The sequence below is a fragment of the Podarcis erhardii genome (assembly GCF_964252035.2).
Source record: "Podarcis erhardii genome assembly, chromosome: 11".
NCBI lineage: Eukaryota > Metazoa > Chordata > Lepidosauria > Squamata > Lacertidae > Podarcis > Podarcis erhardii.
This window is the reverse complement of record NC_138501.1, coordinates 14,755,729-14,771,543: the sequence shown is the minus strand read 5'-3', so window position 1 is coordinate 14,771,543 and position 15,815 is coordinate 14,755,729. Positions and strand designations below refer to the sequence as shown.

Sequence of the window (15,815 nt, the reverse complement as noted above, 5' to 3'; positions counted from 1 at the left end):
CTGCATTCATAATAATAATAGTAAATCCCTCCTCATCTGACTGGGCTGCTCCAGCCACTATGTGCAGCTTCCAACATATACAAAAACCTAATAAAACATTAAATATTTTAAAACTTCCCTATACAGGGCTGCCTTCAGGTTGTCTAGTTACTTATCTCCTTGACCTCTGATGGGTGGGTGCCACTACCAAGAAGGCCCTCTGCCTGATTCCCTGTAACCTCACCTCTATCAGCTGATTGTCTAATTTTTCAATGCGAGATACTTTCATTAGTTTATTGTTTATATGACTACATTTGTTACATCTTCTGTTAGTGAATTACACAACTTGTTTTGATGCCAGGAGCCACCTTGAAGATGGTTTACTATGGAAAGGCAGCACTCAAAGAAGCAACAATAGTGATAAGTTTTAAAAGTTGGATTTTCTGAGATATGTGGGGGAAAGTAGAGACAAGAAGTGGTGTTGTGTTAATGACATTGAACGGATGCTCTGTAAAAGGTGAGTGGAACTCACTGTGGCTATTCTCCAGTAAGAGCCCAATGTAAAAGCTGCCAAAGTCTTCTGGCACCTTAAAGGCAAAACAGATTTATTGTCACAGATTTATTGTCACATAAGCTTTTGTAGACTAAAGCTCACTTAAGCAGATATATGAAGTGTCATTCTCATTTGGCGGGGGGGGGGAATGTGAACGGGGGGTCCAAAAGATCATGAAATGCAAGAGGCACAGTCACAGAATGTCAGACTGTATCTCTCACTGCATGACCTTTTGGTCCTGCTGCTTACAATTTTCTTTGTAGGTCTCTCTCTCTTTCTGTAATTTCTCTCTCTCTGACAACTGAGGATAACACTCCATGCATCTTTGAAAGCTTATGGCACACTAAATCTGCTAGACTCGTAGATATGCAAATCACTAGCCTATCGCCCCAAAATACTAGCCAACTAAAAGACTTGTCTCTCCTCCTTCACAGCCAGTGTAAAAATACTGACTACTCAGCTTCCACTGAGTAGGATGACAGATGAGGGACACATCACTCTACATCCTGTTTGCCATTTCCATGCTGGTCATGGAAGAACTTTACTCCCTTGATGGCTAGCACAGAAACCAGGTAGGCTTCTGGAGGAGGTATGGAGATTCTTCTTCTTCTTTGGCGATCACTCGTAGCCGAGTAAGATTGTCTTCCATAAACACGGTTTTTACAATGAGTCTGTAAGTGACTGTAGAGGCCAATGCTGCAACCACACGTCCTTCCACAGTGTTGATCACGGTGTGGATTTGCCAAGCATGCCTTCCTCTTAGCACGTTTCTCCCTTGCATCCTGAGTTCAAGTGTCTTCAAAGCCCATGACACCTTTAGTAAAGGCTGTTCTCCAACTGAAGCGCTTGCAAGCAAGTGTTTCCCAGTTGTTGGTGTTTATACTACATTTTTTAAAGATTTGCCTTGAGACAGTCTTTAAACCTCTTTTGTTGACCACCAGCATTACGCTTTCCATTTTTAAATTTGGAATAGAGTAGTTGCTTTGGAAGACGATAATCAGGCATCCGCACAACATGACCAGTCCAACGAAGTTGATGTTGAAGAATCATTGCTTCGACACTGGTGATCTTTGCTTCTTCCAGTACCATGGCATTAGTTTGCCTGTCTTCCCAAGTGATGTGTAAAATTTTTCAGAGACACCATTGATGGAATCTTTCGAGGAGTTGGAGATGGCGTTTATAAGTGGTCCATGTTTCACAAGCATAAAGTAAGGTTGGTAGTACAATAGCTTTGTAAGCAAGCATTTTGGTTTCCCTGCGAATGTCCCGGTCCTCAAACACTCTGCACTTCAATTGGGAGAAAGCCCCACTCGCAGAGCTCAGGCGATGCTGGATTTTCAGCATCAATGTCAGCCCTTGTGGAAAGATAACTGCCCAGGTAGGAGAAGTGATTGACATTTTCCAATGTTACACCATTGAGTTGGATTTGTGGCGCTGCAGAGGGGTTATTTTGTACTTGTTGGCGAAGCACTTTGGTTTTGGAGATATCTGTGTCTCCGTCCACTAACCCACTCTTACTGTATGGAATTCCGAACTTTAAGATGCCACAATATTTTTTGTTCACAAAACTCAAAATATCTATTTAATGCAGGAATGGAAAATCTCGGGCCTAGGGCCCAAATGGGGCTCTCTGTTCATTCTTTGGGACTCTTCACGCCACAGCCTCCTTGAGAGCTTCTGCCTGGCTGGAATGTGTCTTTGAACTATGATGAGGCCCACTTGCTTCCCTGAATAGAGGCTGGGGAGATATGTGTCTGTACAGAAACTTCTGACATTTGCGTGGCTCGTAATGTAGGCTTTTGTGTACAGGTAAGAGTCACGACTGTTGGTCCACCTGCCTCTCACTCTGCCCACCAAAGAGATCCAGTCCCCGCATGATGGAATGCACCCAAAAAGCATCCCACCCTTGATTTAGTGTGTCAACAGGTTAGTTATAGCACATTGCTGAAAACCTGAACATAGATGGAACTCACTTGTTTCCATCACTACAACTTTGGTTATTACAACAAGCAGGAGGGGAGGGTGCATGGAGGAGCAGATCAGGTACTGCAAAATTTCAGGTAAGGAGAAGCAATTTCAGGGATGTCAGTTTTTGCCTTTCACATCAGGGTATTTCAGATGTGATGTACACACAGTTTAAACTTGCTATCTCATAGTAACACACACAAAAAAGTGCAAGTATTGCAAGTGCAACTTCAAAAGCACTTCTACTTCCATGTGAAAATGCCTGTGGGGTGCTGAACTCAGACTCTCATCTGCTGCAACCAACATGCCTAATGGTTAGGGATGAGGGGGAGCTGGAGTTCAGAGAGCCAGTGTGGTGTAGTGGTTGAGAGCGGTAGACTCGTAATCTGGTGAACCGGGTTCATGTCTCTGCTCCTCCACATGCAGCTGCTGGGTGACCTTGGGCTAGTCACACTTCTTTGAAGTCTCTCAGCCCCACTCACCTCACAGAGTGTTTGTTTTGGGGGAGGAAGGGAAAGGAGAATGTTAGCCACTTTGAGACTCCTTCAGGTAGTGATAAAGCGGGGTATCAAATCCAATCTCCTCCTCTTCTTCTTCTTCTTAACACCCGGAGGACCAGAGGTTTCTCCATCCCCATCCCTGCTTTACAAGCTGCTCCTTTCCCCAAATCCATGCACCACAATAAGACATCCTCCAGGCAAGAGAATTCAGTGCAATTTCTCCATGCCTGTGCATCAGACTTGAAGTCCCCTGGAAACAGATAAGGCCAACTTGACGTATTCATGTATTCTGTCTCCAACGAACTTGTGATCGAGCTGCCAACCTTTCCCACAGATTAGAGGAGCAAGTTCAGTCAGTGACACCAAGTCACAGATGTCTAGACGAGGAAACCAGATTGTATTTTTAAAAGTGCTAGAACTCAAATTAGTGCAGTAACCCCCCCCAAAACCACCCTTTCAACACTGTAACAACATTATCATTGTCTAACCTACAGTGTTAAGCAGACTTGTTATTTCTGAACATCACTCAGCCTTGGAAAAGGTTGACTTTTCAGCACTCCATATCAAAGGAATAAGAACGGTTCAGTTCTTTCCCACTGTAGTTCGTTCAGTGCATTCCAGGTTGCTCTTGCCCAGTGTCAACAGAAGACCTATTTAGGGAGACTGAGAAAGGTCTTGTGAGCTTCTTGTCCTGAGGCAAGTTCAGCTGTCTTGCAGAATTTGCATTAGAATAAGAAAGCACACTTGTCTCAAGCGTTTTTCTTCCAACACTCACTAACTGAGGAAAGGAATGTATGCTGGGTGGGATCCCTATTCTCCAGATTTTATTTTGCATTTAGCTGATATGAAAAGGTATTGTTTTGTAGGAGGGAAGCATCCACCTCTCCTTTGCGTATACACATCAGAAACTGAAGTGCCCTGCCTCTTTAGCCTATTTTTCCAAGTCCATTCAACTTCTCCGTTCTCTAATTAGAGTCTGTCCAAGGTTCCTATGTTTAGAGGCTAACTTTGCATCTCTCAGGTGCCAAAATCCCAAAGGAGCAGAAAAGACTATTTATGTATGTGACCACGGCTGCACGGATGTTACTGGCCCAGAGATGGAAAGAAGATAAAGTCCCTACCAGAGAAGAATGACGGATGAAGTTAATGGACTACGCTGAAATGGCTAAAATGACCAGAAGAGTCAGAAATCAAGAAGACCAAAATTTTAACAAGGAACGGGGGAAATTTATAACTTATCTTAAAGACCACTCTAAACAGTTAAAATTGTTAGTAGGATTGGAATAGCACTCATAGTTTGAGGTTGATTTTGGACATAATGGAAGAAGTAAAAGGTTTGATTATCATAAAATATGTGGGAGGAACTGATTAATAATAGGACCCACATTGGGGAGAATGGCAGTCCAGGATATTCCTTGGAATCTTGTTTTTATGGTTTATGTTTGATATATTTCTGTAAATTTTAAGTTGAAAAATCAGATAAATAAATTTATAATAACTTTACATTTCTGCAGTCAAAATCAAAGTTACGAAGCTGGATCCTCTATTGATAAGACAAGAGTTGTGCGGGGTGATATCCGAACACTGCTACAACATGGCGACATGAAAAAAACCATGGATCTCCAATCTAAATGAACTTTAACAACAAAACAACAAAAAAGAGTACTTACTAGTGTCCAAAAGAGGTAAATTGTGAAGAGTGCGACAGTGAGTGCAATGAGGCCAACAGCTTCTAGCCTACTACTAAAGTGCAGGTGGTCCACTGCTCCCCGAAGACACAGCCAGCCAGAGATGGTAGCCAAAGGAGTAATAAACAAGAAGCACACCATGTCCCCAAACAAAGTTCGCTTCTCGTGCTGGGGACCGGGATTTCTTAGCCACTGTAGAAAGAATTAGCACAGAATAAGTCTCAGCAAAATCAATGCTTTCGTCCGGATAACTTGGCTCCCTTCCCCTTAACACAACTCACAACATTCCACTGTCTTTTTAGTTAGTTCTCTGCTCAGTTTGTAAAACGGATGGCTCAAACAACCCAAAACACAAGCCAGAAGATTGCAAAGGAAGGAAGGAAGGAAGGAAGGAAGGAAGGAAGGAAGGAAGGAAGGGGTAAGGTTCACAGGCTATGGAGGACTTGCCCACAAATTTATTGACAGCTGCATGAATTATTATAGCTGGGAAGTGGAAGGGGCAAGCAGATTATAAAATGGAAGAATGGTATAAAGAGGTATGGGATATAGCTATTAACAAAAAATTAACATGTGCCATTATGGTAAGATGGGGAATATGCAGGAGAAATGATTTTGAGGAGATGTGGAGGATGTTTGTAGAATTTGTACTGTTAAAACGGAAAGATGTCAAGCCATCATAAGAGGTGTTGAAATTTTGGGAGGTTGGATAGTTTCAATGGAATAGTTTCAGTGGCGGGGTGCACATGTTTATTCTTATTTATTTATGATTATTACTTTGTCAAAACAAACAAACAAACAAACAAACAAAAAGGAAAAAGAAAATGCTATTAAAAACCACTATAAAAAGAGGTAAAGTGAAGGTGCTTCATCTGAAATAGGGCAAGTTGGGTTTATTTGCTATTTTCATTGACTTTTTTCATTTCTGGGGTGCAATACTTGCAAATAGCTGATTCAATGCTGTAAAAATTATTTAAGAATTTCTGTGTCACGTTGCAAAGCAAAGTCCACACCCCACACACCCTGCTCCAAGGTGGCTTACAATCAAATGGAAAAATGTAGAAAATATAAAACCAGTATATAAAATGTTAAAACAGCAGCACGAAATTACTCAGACCAGGAAACTAAGTCAAATGTACTGTAATTTAAAAGCATTTTAAAAGCAGTATCAGTTTAAAACCCGCCCCGCCCTCTTTCTCTCAAAGAGAGAAAAAAGTATTTAATGCTTATCTAAAAGAAGATAGGGAGGGAGCCAAACAAACCTCTTGAGGGAGGGCGTTTCAAAGATATTAGGTAACTGCTGAAAAGGCTCTTAGAAAAAAAAACCATACAGACCAAGTATATAGGACAGAAAAGCACTTATTCTCACCCTTTCCCAAATCTGGACATTTCACAGCTTCGCCGGGGAATGCTGGCTTTTACAGGTGTGTTTTGGAAACTGAAGGTAAAACTAATTTAATGAAGACTAGTAATGGCTCTCTTGTTGAAACAGCATCAATAACCTGCCTATAAGCCTTGTGTTGTATTTATATATTTGTGAATAGATGGGCATGGGCATAGGAACAGGCTGAAAAGACCACTCTTTTTAATAATTTGGCAAACCTCTAGGCAGGGTCTGGGAGAGAGAAAACCACTGCTGTTAGAGGTGCCATGAAACCTGTTACTTACTTATTTCTTTAAAGAGGGAATAGCTAAAATGCAATGCTAAACAGTTTCAGATTACAATGCAAGAGTAGTGCATGTATTACAGTTTGGGACCAGGAAACCTAAAAGATCGTTTTCCCCCTTATATATCCAACCAACCATCAAAATTGCCTCCTGCGGATAACATCTTAACCAGGAGATGTATGCAATGTGGAAATCTGGCCTTCAGTGTGGTGAGACCTATTCTTTGGAACTTCCTTCTGTTACATTAGACAGGTACCACCCATGTTGTCTTTTTGGAGCTTCACCTTTCAACAAGGCTTTTAGGTGGAGGTATTTATCCTAGCCTGCACATCTATTGGAACTACAGTGGTACCTCAGGTTAAGTACTTAATTCGTTCCAGAGGTCCGTTCTTAACCTGAAGCACCACTTTAGCTAATGGGGCCTCCTGCTGCCGCCGGAGCACGATTTCTGTTCTCATCCTGAAGCAAAGTTCTTAACCTGAAGCACTATTTCTGGGTTAGCGGAGTCTGTAACCTGAAGCGTATGTAACCCGAGGTACCACTGTATTTTAACTGTTTACACACACACACACACACACACACACACACACAAACACACACAGTTTTTGCACTTTTCCTGTTTTATGGTTGTAACTGTTTTGTTTGTTTTATAATCGTATTAAAAAATATATGTACCCCACCCTGGGACGTTATGGTAAAGGTTAGCCAAGAAAGCTAATGAATAAATAAGTTGTGCTGCATTACTGCTGTGTCTCAAACTAGCAGAGCCAATGCACTTAAAATCCTAAACTCTAAACTCTTAAAACGTCTATAGCAGGGGTCTGCAACCTTTAAGACAAAAAGAGCCACTTGGACCCGTTTCCGAAAAAAAACAAAAAACTGGGAGCCGCAAAACTCATCATTATCAAAATAACTTTTTTGTCACTTTTTTATTATTTCTTTGTTTGACCCTTCAGAATTACTCCTCATAGAAATAAACGTTAAATTAACAAGTTACCTTTTTGTGTGTGTGTGTGTGTGTGTGTTCTTCACTCCCCTTCAAAACAGTGACCAGCGTACATGCCCCCTTTCAATGCAGTGACCAGCGTACATGCCCCTTACAATGTAGCGGGCGGGAAGGTGACGTCGGGACGGTGCATGACTAACGCACGCACCACCCCCATGCAATGTCACAGCCAGTACAGCACCCGCCACAGGGGAGTGTCGGGGCGCACAATGCGCCTCCTCCCCTCGCTAGTATCCGTCCCGGAGCCGCGGCAAAGGTGTAAAAGAGCCACATGCGGCTCCGGAGCCGCGGGTTGCAGACCCCTGGTCTATAGTATCCTTATTCACTTAGATCCCAGCCCCTAGAGAAATAACTGTAGAGATCACTATTCCTGCTTATAGATCGCACGATTGTTGCTGTTCAGTTAATTATACGTGCATCTTGCCTTTCAAGGCAACGTACACAGATATCCTCCCTTCAATTTTATCATTGCAGCCACCTTGTGGGGGCGGTTAGGCTGAGATAAAGTGACATGCTCAAGGTCACCCAGTGGAGCTAGTACTACTTCTTATGAGAAGAGTTTTGACCACACTGGTTTTCACTGATCATTATACTAGAGGTACAAAAGTATTCCACACTGAAATCTTGCCGATCAGAAGGTCGGCGGTTCGAATCCCCGTGACGGGGTGAGCTCCCATTGCTCAGTCCCTGCTCCTGCCAACCTAGCAGTTCGAAAGCACACCAAAGTGCAAGTAGATAAATAGGTACCGCTCTGGCGGGAAGGTAAACAGCATTTCCGTGCGCTGCTCTGGTTCGCCAGAAGTGGCTTAGGCATGCTGGCCACATGACCCGGAAGCTGTATGCCGGCTCCCTCGGCCAGTAAAGTGAGATGAGCGCCACAACCCCAGAGTCGGCTACAACTGGACCTAATGGTCAGGGGTCCCTTTATCTTTTTTAAAAAAAATTAAAATCTATATGGCTCATGACTTGTATTTTTTCCTGCTGAGTCTAGAGATTTTTCTAGTAACAAATCATGTTCCGAAGTGACCACTCTGTTTTATATTTGGAGTTGTGGCCGGGGTCTCTTCCTGCCTTAGAGCAAAGGATTTGACTAAGTTGACTCTTGTCCTTTCCAAAGTCCTAATTTGCAGCGCCGTATCTCAAAGCACTTTTCACAATGAACTAAGAGAGGGTAAAGGCTGCAATTGAGTTTTCTAACCTAAGAAACTTCTCCTGTGTTACTGAGATACTAAAAGTAATATGAAGCCGGTAATAAATCTCAACCGTTGAGAGGAGGGAAAAGGGCAGAGGAAAAGAAGATGGGAAGAGCCGAAATGTCACCAAGTCGGCACAAAATAGGAAGGAAGATTTGGAAAACAAGAGCAGAAAAAACAAATCTCTCAGTTCCTACAATTGTACCAAGAAGCATACAAAAACATAGCTCTAATGGCTACATTTCCCCCTCTAAAGCAGTCTTAATAATATCCCCACCACCCCAAGTTACAGTGTATGCTATGAATCATGAACTGAGGAATAAACCAGAAAGGTAACTGTAGCAAAGAAATATCAGGTCTCATATCTGTAGCCTTTGACTTGCTCTAATTGTTTTTTATCTGACAGTTCAATTATAAGATCGTAGCAAAATTTAACTCCTGTTAAAAAAATGAGAAGAATGCAAAATTCTCAAGTGTTAATAACTGTAAAAAATATTCATTAAAACCATCCAGATAAATGCATCTTTTAGTAGATCCAAGACAATTTCAAGTCATTTTCAGACTGTGGTTATTTTGTGGGTGGGATTCAATCACATCCCATGCAATTCAAGCCGATTTGATGTCCTTGTGCAATAAACTCCCTTCCGTAACAACAAGAACAACTTCTGGGGAAATAGACAAGTGTGGAATAGCAATGCTCAGTAAACAGTGTCAAACCTCCCAACACACCTTCTGCAAACAAATCAGGGTGAATGAAAACTGGGGCAAAACTAACAAAATGATTTTGACTAAATATCAGGAAGACCTTTTATTATTATTATTATTATTATAAATTAGACTGGCCTCGACCAGAGCCAGGGCCTTTTTGGCCATGGCCCCGGCCTGGTGGAACGCTCCCCCACAAGAGACCAGGGCCTTGTGGGATTTGACATCTTTCCGCAGGGCCTGCAAGATGGAGCTGTTCCGCTAGGCCTTTGAGCAGGATGCAGTTTGACTCACTTTCCTTTGTATAAAACAAGCCAGAAGGAGACCCCCAACCTGCTCACAGGTCCTTGTATGACCAGTGGAAACTGTTGGTCCTGGCAATTATTAACCACTCTCAATTCCACCCTGATAATTGCCACCTGCCCAGATTTTAACTTGTCTGAATTAATTTTAAGATCTATTTTAATTAATTGATATCTGTTTTTATGCTTATTGTGTTGTTTTTATGATGTTAGCCGCTCTGAGCCCGGACTCGGCCAGGGAGGGAGGGATACAAAAATATTATTATTATTATTATTATTATTATTATTATTATTATTATTATTATTATTATTCACCCATCTGGCAGCTCCTCTGGGTGATTTCCAGCACATAAAAAAACAGAATAATACTTTTTGATGGTAAGAGCTCAACGGTGGGATAGACTCCCTTGGAAAGTGGTGAGCTCTTCTTCCTTGGAGGTTTTTGGGTGGCTACCTCCCCTGTAGGGATGCGGGTGGTGCTGTGGGTTAAACCACAGAGCCTAGGACTTGCCGATCAGAAGCTCGGCGGTTCGAATCCCTGCGACAGGGTGAGCTCCCGTTGCTCGGTCCCTGCTCCTGCCAACCTAGCAGTTCGAAAGCACGCCAGTGCAAGTAGATAAATAGGTACTGCTCCAGCGGGAAGGTAAGCGGCGTTTCCGTGTGCTGCTGTGGTTCGCCAGAAGCGGCTTAGTATGCTGGCCACATGACCCGGAAGCTGCACACCGGCTCCCTCGGCCAATAAAGCGAGATGAGCGCCGCAACCCCAGAGTCAGTCACGACTGGACCTAATGGTCAGGGGTCCCTTTACCTTTACCTTACCTGCCCTGTATGATCTAGTTGAGATTCCTGCATTGCAGGAGATTGGACTAGATGACCCTTGGGGTCCCTTCCAGCTCTATGGTTCTATGAATGCTCAACCAACAGGTCACCTGGAAGCAACCTTTTCTTTGTACCTTTTATCACTGGGCTGTTGCCCACGGTGTCACTTAGGAGAAAGTAAGGTTCCACCAGCGAAATAGGGGGGGGATTCACGGCAATTCTCTCTGCAACTCTCCCTAAACCCATTCTAGAAAGTTGGGGGACCCTCCAGACCAAACATGAGGGGAGCACGTGAATGGCTTCAAATGGTAAAATATTCAGTGTGGACTGTCAGGAGTTGAGCCTACACTTGAGTAGGACTCTGGCAGGGACACATGCTCGACTGGCATGTTCTCTCCCTCCTAGTCAATTGTTCAGGAGCTTCAAAAGCTTTCTTCAGCCCGAACATCACAGCAACCGATGCCAACCGACACTGGCACACTTAGGGATCCACAGAGTTTGCGCATCATGCTTAACAGTCCTCAGCAACTCAGATTTTGGCTGAGCATCTATTTACATATAAAACACACGGAGCACTGCAACATGGCTCCCTCTCTCTCTAGCATCAGACAGCAAAGAGAGAAAGAACAAAGGACAATAGTCCCACTTCACGGAACACAGTAACACAAACATCCTGTTTCCGTCACTTCCCCCTCTGTGGAGTCAAAACATATACTGTCATGTGATAGACAACAATCCCATGACTGCAATCATGGAGCAGGAATTCTAACATTCATACAAGCTGAAAAATGAAAGTGTGTGAGACTTATTTGTGGCTTTATTTGCTACATTCTTCAGTGAAAAAATTAAGTAGTGGCACATGTAGATTCCATGAGTCTTAGATTCTTTGGCGTCAATGTTTTAAAGCATGATAGCTGCACAACTGTAATAACAGAACCAGGAAACCAGGCGTAGATGCAGGAAAGCCGACCTAGAACATTCCCAGAAATTGGCTGTTGAATTGCTCTTAATTGTAAGAGGAATTTCTCCTGATGTTCAGCTGATTCTACCATCCTGTAACTTAAACCCTTAACATCTTGCCCTCTCTTTTAGGGCAGCAGTAAACAAGTTGTCCTCCCCTTTTTGTGGCATTCAGCTATTTGGAATTGTCCTTATGTTTCCCATTGCTACCACCACCTCAGTTTCCTCTTCTCTAGGCTAAACATACCCAGTTCTTCCAATCTTTTCTCATAGGACTTATTCTCCACACTGCTGGCAATCGTTGTTTCCTTCCTCTGAACCTGTTGCAATTGGCCCATGAGTCGGTAATCTATTTAACACACACACAATTCAGACGTCTTTCCTCAAGGTTGTATTTCCTTTGTGAGAATAATGGGTTCTGCGACCTGTCTAAATTGCATGTCTTCTTATTTTAATCCTATAAGAGATTGCAGCAGTGATTTCTGGCGATGCTAACAAAGCCATTCCCTTCCAGCAGGCTAGAAATGCCATTTCACAAACATTCTATTTTGTTTTTCAATATTTCTGTTTCAGGCTAGGAAGGTGCAGCACTTTAAAAAATAATCTGAACATTTCTTAGGGAAGTCTCTTGGGGTTGAGATTGCGAGATGTTTTTCTGTTTTCCTGGCACCAGCAAAGACTATGATGTAAAACTTTTCCAAAATAAAACAAATAAAATATAAATCCATACAGAAAATTCTCCACAATCTAGGATAGATAATCATTTCCTTTAGGCATCACATCCATCCTGAAGTTCTAACAAAACAGGTAGAGATAAAGAAATTTCATATTCCTATAATTCCACTTACATTTGCTAAACATCTAGTTGGCCTTTCCGCCTCAGCATAACACTTAACATACCAGGGAACAAGGAATGCAACTCATACAAGTCAAACGCCCCCCTCCCTTAAATGCAGTTTAAACTGAACTAGTCAGATTTGTAGGGATGCGGGTGGCGCTGTGGTCTAAACCACAGAGCCTAGGATTTGCCAAACAGAAGGTCGGCGGTTCAAATCCCTGCGACGGGGTGAACTCCTCTTATTCGGTCCCTGCTTCTGCCCACCTAGCAGTTTGAAAGCATGTGAAAGTACAAGTAAATAAATAAATACCACTCTGGCGGGAAGGTAAACGCCGTTTCCGTGCGCTGCTCTGGTTCAGAAGCGGCTTAGTCATGCTGGCCACATGACCCGGAAGCTGTCTGCGGACAAACGCCGGCTCCCTCGGCTTATAGAGTGAGATGAGCGTGCGACCCCAGAGTCGTCCGCGACTGGACCTAATGGTCAGCAGTACCTTCATCTTTACCTTAGTCAGATTTGTGCTGTAACCAACAGGTTGGGATAAGCATGAAATCTAAAGACCCCAAATCAATCATACACTTTGCCCTCTGCTATCAAGCAACAGTACCTCTAACTTCTCCTGTATCTATTTCTTAAATTTTCCAGGATTTTTATTATTAATACATTATGAATTTGAATTATTACATCTGTGTATTGCATCTATCCCACTACAAGTTGGATGGCATCTACCAAAAGCAGGGGATGAGAAGTAGATGGAAGAATACCCTAAAGCAGATTTTTGAAGAAGGTATAGGTGGGATTCTACTGACTAATCCCATCACTGGAAGCCTGCACAAGAACTTCCAACAGAGCAATGGAAAATAGACTTTAGGGTAGGGTTCCCAGACACCCCTGGTTCCCGGGGACAGTCCCTGGATTTGCAAATCTGTCCCCGGGAAACATGGCAGCGACAGCCTCAGTAGCCCGGAGTCAGCCTGGTAGTGCAGTTGGCTCTGGCTGGCTTCAGGAGCTGCTCGCTGCTGTTGGGCCCGCCATTTCCCCTCTCTGGAAGTCCCCATATGATGTGTCTTGTGTGCAACACAGCATATGGGGACTTCTGACAAGGAAAAATGGTGGGCAACACGGCAGCAAGCAGCTCCTGAAGCCAGCCAGAGCCAACTGTGCTACCAGGCTGGCTCAGGGATGCTTACTGCCGTTGCTGTCGCCACTGCCGAAGGGGAACCGGGGACATCCAGCAGTACAGATCTGCTGCCCCCTTCCCCCTTTGTTTTGACTGATCGGGGGAGGCTCGGGAGTTGCGGGCGGCGAGCTGTTGCCCAGTTTTTAAAAAACTGTGCACATTTATGTTTCACAGGGTGCATACGAAGGACTTTGCAGCTTTATACAATGTGCATGTGTGCTAGGGCCCAGGGTCTTTTGCCTCAACATCCCCACTACTGACCCCCTGTTACTACTCAACTTCAAAATAAAAATAAAAAGTGTCCCTGGATTCATTTTAAAAAAATCTGGTAACCATACTTTAGGGGGGAACTAGGAACCCCCCCCCCGAACAGTGAACAGAGGGAGGGGGCATTGTTCCATCTGGCAAGCTAAAAAGCTTGCATTTCTGGAACAACCACCACAGCACCTCTTTGAACTCCCTAGATTTAATATCAGCATAAAATGAATTAGTAGAATACCAGCAGCACAGGAGAAATTGACACAGCACCTTTCCGAACGCAATGGCAAAAAGTTAACTGACAGGACACAATCTGGAAACAAAATGGCTCTACTCACGAAGGATGAGAGGTACAACAACTGCCATTGTGGAAACAAAGTGAGACTTTGGCCCAGATAAATAGTGAAGCTCTTTCATGAAATGCTCAATCCGTCAACCAGTAGCCACATTCCCTGCAAGAGACACAAATATCTGCCAAGCTCTCCTGGTCTGAATGCAGACTCCATGCTTCAGAACCACAGAGATGATTTTTCACACACAGCAGAATCTCTTTCGTGCCTGCCGTGTGCTATGTGTGGATATATTCGTTTACTACAAGATAGGATGCAATTGCCAAAGATATACTGCATATAGGCGATTGGGAATAAAGGTTTTTTACATTCACCGGTGGCCAGTAGAAGGAAATGCTGACACAGGAAGCCTCACTGGTGGCAACATCTTGAGATCTCAACTCCTTGAGTCTGAATTCGCCACTAGGCCCGTTGCATTTTCAGGCAGGCTCTTTACCTCTCTCTTTTATAATAATGTTTTACTGGTTTTCCAAATTATTACAGATCAGACCAAATTACTTTAATACAATTTCTTTTTTTAAAAAAATCAGGTTTCCTGCTTCCACTTCATCTCTTCTTTAATATCCACTTGATCCTTCACTTGATGTTAGTCCATTATCACAGCTGACAATTATCCTCTCCTTACATACAGTGCCTCTGTTACTTCTCATAAATATAAAATCCATTTCACATGTGTGGTTCCTCATAAACGTTTTTCTCGGACCTGGTGTGTTCGCTCTTTACCTCTCTTTTTTAAAAAAATAATATTTTTTAACTTTTCCATTTTAACAATCCAGTAAAAACCACACCAAAACATTCCAAATCATAATACAATCAAAAAGCCAAATATTCATGCCAAATTATATATCTTTTGGTGACATCCCATGCTCTGAAGTTCGGGGAGTGATGATCCAGTATTGTACTGCATTCCTTAATTAGTCCAAACAGTCCCGATAAAACATTTCCAGTGTTGATCCTTCATTTGTTTTTAACAGCCTCTGAATTCGTTTAGCAAGTGGGTTAGGCCTTTGTAGTTCTGTGCGAAATATTTTAATTTTCTCCTTCTTTATTTTCCTGTTGTAATCCAAAGTTCTCATCGACGCTCATCCACTTTTGCTTTCTGCACAGAAAGGCAATTCTCAGTGCATCACATCCAAGACAAAAGGGAGATCTAGCCTTCCGCCATTAGTGCCAGGCAGATATCCAAAATTCCCTTCTGTGATCTCATTCCAGCTCTTTACCACTCTTGACCCACTGACAGATCCTGTAAAGGGGAGGAACTATCTCAAGATGCCTTCACACCAGCTTGCCTATCGAGTGTTACTGTACAGGAGGAATGGGGAAACCCCAACGCACAGGTCTAGCTAGGCTTGTCAGGCACCTTCAGTTGACCCACGAGGCCATTTTGTCCATGTCACAGCCACCTGCTCAACACCTGACATCATATATGACATTGATTGCACCAGGAAAGCCCCTTTCAAAGATATGGGGTGGGCTTCTTGTGATCCAACCACGTCTTCAGAGGGTCCTCTCAAAGTGCTTCTAACTGGACTTCAGATCTTCAAAGTAGCTTCTGAAGATCCCTGTGGGCAAAAAAAGGCTTCCTGACATCACTGTGACATCAGGAGATGGACAGGTCCACCCACCTGTCTAACATAGCCCATGAAGGGTGAGTGAGAGAAAAACCAGTCCCACCAGGCTTGAAAAGTTCTCCACTCCTGCTCTGCAGATCATACAGCTGAATGTGTGCAACGACTGCACTGAAACAATGTATTTTGTAGGGACAGCAGGAGGTGTGAATACTCTCAGGGCTGCTAGATGTGCAACAGCTCATTTGCACATACAGTCGTACCTTGGTTCTCGAACAGAATCCATTC

The 15,815-nt window shown here is 43.2% G+C and overlaps 1 protein-coding gene across 2 annotated transcripts in view; it reads right to left on the bottom strand.

Annotated features, from left to right (window-relative positions):
* MARCHF3 (membrane associated ring-CH-type finger 3) overlaps positions 1 to 15,815 on the bottom strand; it is a 150,757-nt gene that overhangs the window by 12,642 nt on the left and 122,300 nt on the right. For both annotated transcript variants that reach the window (XM_081880578.1, XM_081880579.1), the window contains exon 4: positions 4,668 to 4,877. In XM_081880578.1, coding sequence (XP_081736704.1) covers positions 4,668 to 4,877 — 210 coding nt within the window. The remainder of the gene's footprint in view (positions 1 to 4,667; positions 4,878 to 15,815) is intronic.